Genomic DNA, 9850 nt, shown 5'->3' with positions numbered 1-9850 from the left:
AGGACCCTGCCCCGAAGAGCTTACAATCTAGTAGGTGGGGGAATTTACACACAATAGGATGGGAGATATGTAGTGGTGGGAAGTAGTGATGGTTTCAATTGACAGAAGATGGTTAGGCAAGTTTGAAAAAATGGGTTTTGAGCGCTCTTTTAAATGAGCAGAAAGTAGGAGCAAGCCGAATAGGACGAGGAAGACCATTCCAGAGAGTTGGAGCAGCTCTAGAGAAGTCTTGTAACCGTGCGTGTGATGAGGTTATGAGTGAGGAAGTCATTAGTAGGTCATTGGAGGAGCGGAGAGAGCGGCAGGGGGAGTATTTTTTAATCATGTCAGAAATGTAAGTGGGACAATAACTGTGTAGGGATTTGAAGGCAAAGCACAGGAGCTTAAATTTGATTCTAAGGTGAAATGGAAGCCAATGGAGAGAACTACAAAGAGATGCAGCAGAAGAGGAGCGGTGGGAAGGATGGATGAGTCTGGCTGCAGCATTCATAATAGATTGTAGAGGGGAGAGTCGGGTTAGTGGAATACCAGAGAGGAGGAGGTTACAGTAGTCCAGACGAGAAATGATAAGAGCGTGTACAAGGAGTTTGGTGGTCTCAGGGGATGGGTAGGGGCGGATTTTGGAGATGTTGCGTAGATGAAAGTGACAGGACCTAGAAATGTTCTGAATATGGGGGGTAAATGAGAGGGCCGAGTCAAAGGTGACACCCAGACAACGTGCCTGAGGGGAGGGCCGAATAACAGTGTTGTTAACAGTTAGATATATGTCAGGGGGGGATTTGGAATTTGAGGGGGGGGTGATGATGAGTTGTTTTATCTATAGTCTATAGTTATTGCATGCTGTGCCTTGCATTATTGCACGTCGTGTCTTGCATTATTGCATGCGGTGTCCTGCGTTATTGCATGCGGTGTCCTGTTATTGCATGCGGTGTCCTGTGTTATTGCACGCAGTGTCTTGCGTTATTGCACCCGGTGTCCTGCGTTATTTCATGTTGCATCTTGCAGTAACGAGCGGTGCAGTGTTAGGTATCCCGTTCGTTATAAAGTGTGACAATAGGCAATCGCTCCGTCAGTGCATTTGATCACCAATGAAAGTCTGTAACTACCCCTAGCGATTATAAAACCGGGCGCCCATTTACAGCAACCCCGCCGCATACTGAGCACCCGTGTGAAGCTGCGCCCTTTGTATGGGGAATGTATGATGAATGGATGACTTGCTGAAGGTCATTGGGAGCTCCCATCCCATGCATGGGGCACAATGTACCAGGATGGAGGTGACAATGCCGCCTGCACCGCACACCATGACCTGCACTCAGGTACGAGGCTGTACGAGATATACAGATTAATCAATGAATCGCCAGGGTCCGCCCACCACATGCCGCGCAGGGTGATTCCTTGTTAAAATGCACGGGCGAATGTGTAAGGGCCGTGTTCATTGTGTATTCGCCGTGTGGGTCCCTCTATCCTCGTTTCACCTTCTTTTCCTCCTGTCACGGGAGCCCCTCCCCCACTCGCACTTTCTTGCTATGTCTCCCGCACTGAGGAGAGCGATGACCTCATCCCGGCTGTGGAGAGGGCGGGGCTTGCTGTGGTCCAGGCGGAGCAGGCGGGGAAGAGGGCAGAGCGTGCTGTGGTCCAGGCGGAGCGGGCAGTAGAGAGGGCGGAGCGTGGGATAGAGGGGGCGGAGCGTGCGGTGGTCCAGGCGGAGCGGGCAGTAGAGAGGGCGGAGCGGGCAGTAGAGAGGGCGGAGCGTGCGGTGGTCCAGGCGGAGCGGACGGTGAAGGGGGCGGGGCGTGCTGTGGTCCAGGCGGGGAGGCTGCAGGGTGAGGTTGGCCGCTTCACGCAGACAGGCGGCGCTCTGCACGGCCCGGCCCATAGATGAGGGGAGTGAGGCGGAGGGGAGACAAGGAGCGCTGTCACATAAAGGAGGGATTTTCTCTCCCTTTCACCCCGAGACCCATCGCTCATTTTTTTTTATTTTTTTCCCTTTAAACCATCATGGCCGCTAAGTCGGACGGGATGCTGAAGATGAAGAAGAGCGACGTCGCCTTCACCCCTTTGCAGAACTCGGAGCACTCGGGCTCGGTGCAGGGATTGGCTTCGGGCTCACAGCCGGGTTCCGGTACCGGGGACGGGGGCTGCTCGGACGGCGGTTCCCGGTGCTGCTGCAGCGGTCGTGTCCCCGCCGGCGGAGGTTCTCCGTCGCTGTGTCTGCGCCTGGGCAGGGAGCAGCAGCGTTACACCGTGTGGGATTGTCTGTGGATCCTGGCCGCCGTGGCCGTGTATGTAGCCGATGTGGGCAGTGACATCTGGCTGTCCGTAGATTACTATGTGCGGGGTCTGCGCTGGTGGTTCGGGCTGACCTTGTTCTTTGTGGTGCTGGGCTCTCTGTCGGTGCAGGTGTTCAGCTTCAGGTGGTTCGTGCACGATTTCAGCACCGAGAACAGCTCCCAGTGCGCTCCCGGGGACGCCAAGCCTGCAGCGGGGGAGGTGAGAGCTTCCACCCCGCAGAGACAGCCTCCATCTACCGCCAGCAACACGGCCAGCAGCGCCCGGCCCGGGCACAAGTCGTGCTCCTTCTGCATCTGGCTCCTGCAATCACTCATCCATATCCTGCAGCTAGGACAGATCTGGAGGTAACACATTGTGTGATATTGTGTGTCTATGGGTAGATACACATTGTGTGTACAAGCTCCCAATGTAACCATTACTGATATTGCCAACCCATCCCAACACAAAGCCCATGGAGGATCTGGCAATATTCAGTAACTTTATGCTTGATGGAAGCCATGTGTAGGTCCGCTTGATGGCTGTGTGGATGGTTCCGAGTTGTAATGATGGGCAATGCATGCACAGAACAAGCATGGCAGTGCTAGAAGCATGAGTGAGCTGATGATGTAGGAGCGTAGTAAGAACAGACATGTGGCAGCAAACTATGGTGTGTCTCATTCCATGGTGGCCATATGGGTATTGGCAAGGATGTCATTTCCAGAGATTGTTGGTATTGATTTTGCAGCAATATAGGGATCGGAGAGACATCTGTTCCCCCATAGTGTAGCGCTTATGTCGTTTATAGCAAGGTTTGGTTTTTGTAGTTCTGTTTATTGCTATCACACAAGTGTTTGACGTTCATAGAAATCATCTCGCCTGATTTTACTCTTTCGAAGGATGGAGCTTTCGAGGGCCACCAGGCTTCAGCTGTCATCAGCTTTAATATTGTACAAAGAATAGAAGCCCTGCTGTGTCTGCTTAGCGTCAAATGATCTGAATACACTAAATGACTGAAGCCACCAGACACACGGTATAAATGCGTCTTTATTATGGAAAACAAACACACAGGCGGCTTACAATGCCCAGTGTTTGCTTTTGAAGAATGAAGTGAAGCTGTCAGGGAGTCTTGGACTCAAACAGGTAATCCCTACTGCACATCACAGGGCAAGGCTCAGGGATTGATGGTCGTCCTACGTTTGGGCTCACATGTACAACATCTTCACATCTTTTACCATTCATAAGTTAAAGACAAAATATCACATCATTTAAAGATCTGTCAGCGCTTCATTGTTGTTCTTCCCCCAGTAGTCAATGTATACTTGTAGATATTCACACATCTTCCCCAGCATGTCCAACCTGAAATCAATAATTCAGGAAGCAGGAAAGTTTGTAAAGTTGTATTTTTGTAATGCTGGGCGGATCCAAGTATAATGTCCATGTCCACAACAAAACACAAATCCAGATGGTAGCATGCTATGCAAATGGTTGGTCAAGCCTCGGACTTTTTAGATTTAGGAAGTAAAGTGCCGTTGGTCAGTGGGAAGAATACTTAAAAATTATCACCCTTACAGATAGCCAAAAAGATAATTGGTGTCACCTAAACTGACCCGAGAGGTACAACCTTCTCCCATCAACCTCTGGATGAATCCTATAACCCTGCAGAACCCTGGTTGCCCTAATGGGCGTACCATGAACCAGTGCCATGGTGTACAAAGTACTACATTTACCTTATTTTATACAAGTATCTATAAGTATCCCATTATTTGGCATGCTAATTCTAAATAGGACTATATTTCTTTTTGTATGCCATAACGCTAGTTCATTTTACTCCAATAAGATTTGTTATTATCTGCCCATCCAAATGAAGCTGCAATAGTTTTATAAAGAAGTGCGACTTGATTTGTGAGCAGCTAGTGGCCAAGAGTCATTCTATGTGACCCAGACTTACCATAGTCTGATATTACATTGATTTATGGGTGTATTTTGTCCTGGCTGTAGCTTTCTTTACTACCATGAATATATAAAACTTTCCCATGGGACATGTGTCTCTGTTTTTGGAAACAAATGGATTGTGATTTTTCTGCCATTAGGTGCTAATGTTTATTGCCACCTCTACCAGCAGAATGATTTAGAAATTCTATTTATATCCTCCATTCATGATTATTTCCACGTTATTCATAAAGTAACAGAGAAAAGGTCCAGCTTGTGATTCATCTTCTGGTCTCTTGGATTCTGGGTGTGTCGGAGTACCAGTTAGTGATCCCATTGTGTGTGGCCGGTAATTTAACGCTCAGCAGGAATTTGTATATGATGATCTTTAGTTGTGGCTTTGTACATTGTGTGAAATTTCACATTAAATATTGATAACAGGCATATGACACTGCAGGTACATGATGACATTTATCAAAGGGAAATATTTATAATGCCTGCCTAAACTATGCCATAGAATGTACAATTTCTATTCCAGTAATGGCGTGACTTCATTACCAACCTTCTGTCTGTAATGACTGAACATATATGGATCATACGTGTGGCTTTTAACTTGTAATATTTAAATAATACATGTAAGAAAACTTTTTATCTGTAGATTAGAATGCTGTATTATGTAGGAGGTTAGAGACACACAGTTTGCAAGGCAATACATTTAATATTATTATTAATAACAGGATTTATATAGCGCTAACATAATACACAGCGTTGTACATTAAATAGGGATTGCAAATGACAGACATATACAGACAGTGACACAGAAGGAGGAGAGGACCCTGCCCTGAAGAGCGCACAATCTAAGAGGAGGGGGTGAAAGCACAAAATGGGAGGAGTATATGAAATGAAGAGTAAGTAGTGATCATTAGGAATATGGGTATACAAGTAGGAGCAAGCAGAATAGGATGAGGAAGACATTTTTAGAGAGTTAGGACAGCCATAGAAAAGTCTTGGAACCGTGCGTGTGATGAGGTTATGAGTGAGGAAGTCATTAGTAGGTCATTAGAGGAGGTCATTTGTGTGTGAATACGGTAATAAAGTGAAATAAAAAAATGATCACTTGTATATCACATAACATAACCTAAAATTATTATTATTAAGGAAGAGTATATAGCACCAACATATTACGCAGTGCTGTACATAGTGATATATTACAACCAAGCTTAGTAATTGGCTTCTTAGACCTAAACATATGTGGAAGTGACGTCAATGTTCTCCCCAATATCTTTTTTCCATTCAGCTGATATAAAGAAGTAGCTAACTGGAGGTGAAACAAATTAATGTGCTGGGGGTGGAAAATACAACTAGACTGAAAATTGTATTGTATGGCAACAACTCTATAATACAAAGGCCTTCCTGACTGGATATATTTGGATAGGTGGTGTAGGTAGGTCTTTCATTTTAATAGTTTTGTTACACCTCATCCTTTTATACACATTAGGATTGTGGCTAAGTTCAGAATAGCGGTGAGTTTGCAGGTAATACTTCCTCATGCCAGTGAACTGCTAACTTGGGGGGATAAACTACTTGTAGCGTCTACCCAAAGCAGCCAATAAAGAATAAAACAGGGCAACAGTGATTGGTTTAGTACCGCTCATTGCCATCATTGCCAAGTTGGTAAAAACTAGTGCCGTGGTGCATACTGGCAGCCGCCGGGGGCCATGCCGGATCTCTGCTCCTGCCACAGGTCTAAACCTATCTTTATCATACAATCTTTTTACAGTTTACTTGAGATGAATACATTTTCATAAAGTTGGAGCCTACCTTTACTTCTCAAATAATCTGAGTCTAATTAGGCAGGTTCTTGTGTTAGGTAGTTGTTAGGTCTGATAGAGACTGTGAAGTCAGATTGCATTATGTACATTAACATTACTTCAGCTGCCACAACAGTTTACCCCTTATTGACAAAAAGGTGCTGTTTTTGTGTATTAGATAACATATACAAATTTTTACAACCTTTAGTCAATAATACATCATTGAATGTAGGTTCACACGTGCAAAAAAAGACTGCACAATACATGAATAAGCGCTGTACATACAGCGCCTTTCTGCTCTATGGAGCAGTATACGTGGCCTAAGTATCTGAACTTAATAACTATACAGCAGAGATTAGAGAAGGTGAGAGAGAAGCAGTACAAGGAGTCATACAGGTATGCTGCATTGTGGGGAGCATGGTAATAAAAGAATAGAATGACATATAGGTAAGCACTTACATGTACTGCTTTGACACTCTCTGTCCAGTCACTGTATGGGGATTTTGGTGAAAGTGAAACACCACCTCGGGCAGACAGTGCTGTGCTGTGTGTCTGAGCTGTGTAAATCTCAGGATGAGATGGACAGAAATGTCATTTTATTGGCAGGTAAAATATCCCCCATGTGTATTTTATCTTTGAATTCAGCTGATTTCCTTGTGCTCAGTGTAAAAGTGATATTAAACAAATCAGAAGACAAATGTGTGCACAATCTTGGGGTTTGCACAGCATGACTTTATTTTATAGGAGGTGGAACGAATCTTTAAGGCAAGTTCTTTTAGAAGAGGCAGGCATGGCAAACAAACCTGCCTGTTTTTAATAATTTACCTAAACTCACCTCTCCTTACTCCATCTCCAGCACCATATCTTTACCTGCTCATCTTCTAGGTTCAGGATCGTTGGCCAGGCTGGAATGATATCAGTCCCATGCATGCATACCAGAGTTCATTTTTTCCTGGCAGACAATTATACCAGGGTCATACACTGATATGCTCTTGCACTTTCTATCCTCCACATCCCACCTAGGGAGGTGGCGGGTAGTCTTGTAGTCCTGCAGCTTGAACTATTGCAGCCATGCTTTCCAATCTACTTCAGTGCCGCTCCAGAACTTGTCTGATCTCTTGTTCTTCTCTGGCTCTATTTGTAGGAAACATAGAAAGACTTTGCATATAATATATGATGAAAACATTGTCTTTTAGCAGGTCAGGTTTAGAAGTGACTTGCTTGGAATTCAGAGAGTCTTGGTATAAATGTATATTCTCTACATGCATTTCCCAAGGCTGAATTGTGTTTGGTTCTGACATGAACTGCCTTTACCTAGCCCTGGTTGGACACCACTGGATAATCTGAGGACAGCATTCATATGTTCATCATGTTATGATGATAGATGTGGAAGTATCTTATAATACCGTACATACTGAAGAGCTTCATCTACTGTGTGTTTTGTCCATCTCGCCGTACTGAATTCTAATCTGTTACCAAGCAACTTGCAAGCGCTCCAATCCTCAGGAGCTGTGCAATAAAGGTCTGGCTTTTTTCAACACGTTTCCTCTTATTGCAGGCGGGACCTGATAAAATTATTTTTCTAAAGTACTATTAGATAAATCTAGGAAGGCCAGTGTCAGTTCCTCTTGTTCTTATAAGCTTATAGACTGTGGATTGAGCGCCTAATGCCCGTACAGACGTCAGATAGACGCCGGATTTCTATTGCTGGAAACAATCTTTCGTGATTGTTTCCAGTGACAGGAAAAGGAACATGTGCTGTACACACAACATCATTCTTTTCTAGGGAGAGAATTGGGGGGCAGATGAGTAAATGGGACTCTGTACTCTTTTCCATAGGAAAGAAAGCAGTCAATCACATTCTGATGTTCATCAACCCATCAGGAAGAATTGATGCTGCTGTCGGGGACACACATGCTAGATTTTTGCCCAAGACAAACACGACTGTTCACCTTGGGCGATAATAATTTGGCATACGTATGTAACTTTAGTTTACAATAACGATCTCCTAAACACCACATTAATGGTAGGGTGGTGGAGTTGAAGTCAGTGGAGTTTTTTTTCGAATTCAGGTTAACAAAAATGGCCTCCAACTTCACTACCCAGAATAATACATCGTAGTTAGGTCGGATTACAAAGCATTTAGAGTTTTTATGGTTTGTAGGCTTTTTTGTATTGATATTTTCTGCATATCTATGTGCATTTTTAATGCATGCTTCAATAATAAATATATACCCTAACTGTATTTCTAATAAGCAAGCCTAGCACTAGTTCCGTACCTAAAAAAGGCAAATTTCTCATCTCTTTTAGATAACTCCTTTAGCTGGATATATATAAAATATTCCATTCTGTAATTTCAACAAATCATCAATCTTCAACCCAACACTTGCTGGCTAAAGGAAAATTACCTTTCAACCTTGAACACAAAAAATCATAACAAAAAACACTGTTCATTCACATATCTAAGAATAATGAATTTAAATTCCTACGGCAGGTAGGTAAGTCTACAATAACGTTCTGACCCATGCTGTTGCAGTAGAGATACCCATGTGGCACAGAGAATGCTATGGGAGGGATTGCAGTGGTAAGAGAATGGTTTGTAGCAGATGGCCATGTGTGAGTCTATCCTCATGGCATCACTCCTGGTGAAGAGATGTTCATGTAAAATAATGGCTTTGTGTACACAAACTGCCCTGTTAGAGGTTGATGTGTTGGATACCTTCTTGTAATAAATTGTCCTCTTAGAGCCTGCAATGTTAGAAATGCTTCTACCACAGAAAGATTGGCAGGAAGGCAGACCACATTTTCTATAAATCTCATGAATCTGTTTCCAGGCTGAAAGGCTGCAAAAAAAAAGGTCAAGAGTTAAAATAGCCCACCAATAGCAATAGGTCTGGTTGATTCTAATTTGCCAAAGTGGGAGTCACAGAAGTAAGCTTTGATTGTTTTATTAGCTGAAATGAGTGTCATGGGAATAGCTTTTACTGACTACTACGGGAATCTTACTTTGACAAATAAAAATTAATTGGATCTAATAATCATTGTTGGTGCACTCTTGTTTTTTACATCACTGCTACAATGCCCTTTGTTAGGTTTACCTGTATATGTAGAGATCTGCCAAATACCACACCTCCGTGATTCTTTACACTTGTGTCCAGGATTCCACCAACACTTCGCTCCCTCTTACTAAAACACTCACCTACTTAGAAGAAAGACAAAAACAAGACCCAAACTTTGCACACTCGGGCACCCTTTTTGATCAGACCTTCCAACCAGGATTTTGCAGGACACATGGCGATGTCATGTTGCAGTGACATGTCATCATATAGTTCAGTGGCATTGGGTGCTCAGCCGCTAGGTGACCCTAAACCTGGATTTCAGAGGGAGGAGATGGTGCTTGGCAGTCACATTACAAGTACAGAAGGTTTGTTTGCTGTGGGGTAAGGTTGTTTCTTTAAGGTGTGCTCATAGGACACGGCTAAATCATGCACCATTATCTTGGTCCTCTGAGAACCTACTGTGATAAATTTCATTTCCTTGGCTTGTTTGGCTACAGCTAATCATACTAGGGGCAAATGATAAATCTGGGATAAAAGAAACCCACCATTGCTGTTACTCCCCTTACCTTTTCTTGTTCACAATCGCTATCCTCACCCCTCGCTAATCGCTAATCCATGGTGGGCACTTCATATTTGCTAGTTATGCCGTCCCCCACTGTATGGCACATGAGAAGGAACATACCGTGTTTCCCCGAAAGTATGACCTACCCCGAAAGTAAGACCTATCACTATTGTCTCAACCTGCCCTAATATAAGACCTACCCCGAAAATAAGACCTAG

General features: G+C 44.0%; 1 protein-coding gene across 1 annotated transcript in view; it reads left to right on the top strand.

Annotated features, from left to right (window-relative positions):
- The first annotated feature begins 1872 nt into the window (after positions 1-1872).
- XKR4 (XK related 4) overlaps positions 1873-9850 on the top strand; it is a 170092-nt gene continuing 162114 nt past the window's right edge. Inside the window, exon 1 of the mRNA XM_072411195.1 lies at positions 1873-2636. Within this exon, the coding sequence (XP_072267296.1) occupies positions 1999-2636 (638 nt within the window). The 5' untranslated portion in view covers positions 1873-1998. The remainder of the gene's footprint in view (positions 2637-9850) is intronic.

Source organism: Pyxicephalus adspersus, chromosome 5 (genome assembly GCF_032062135.1).
Source record: "Pyxicephalus adspersus chromosome 5, UCB_Pads_2.0, whole genome shotgun sequence".
Taxonomy (NCBI): domain Eukaryota; kingdom Metazoa; phylum Chordata; class Amphibia; order Anura; family Pyxicephalidae; genus Pyxicephalus; species Pyxicephalus adspersus.
This window is presented reverse-complemented; position numbering and strand designations above follow the sequence as displayed.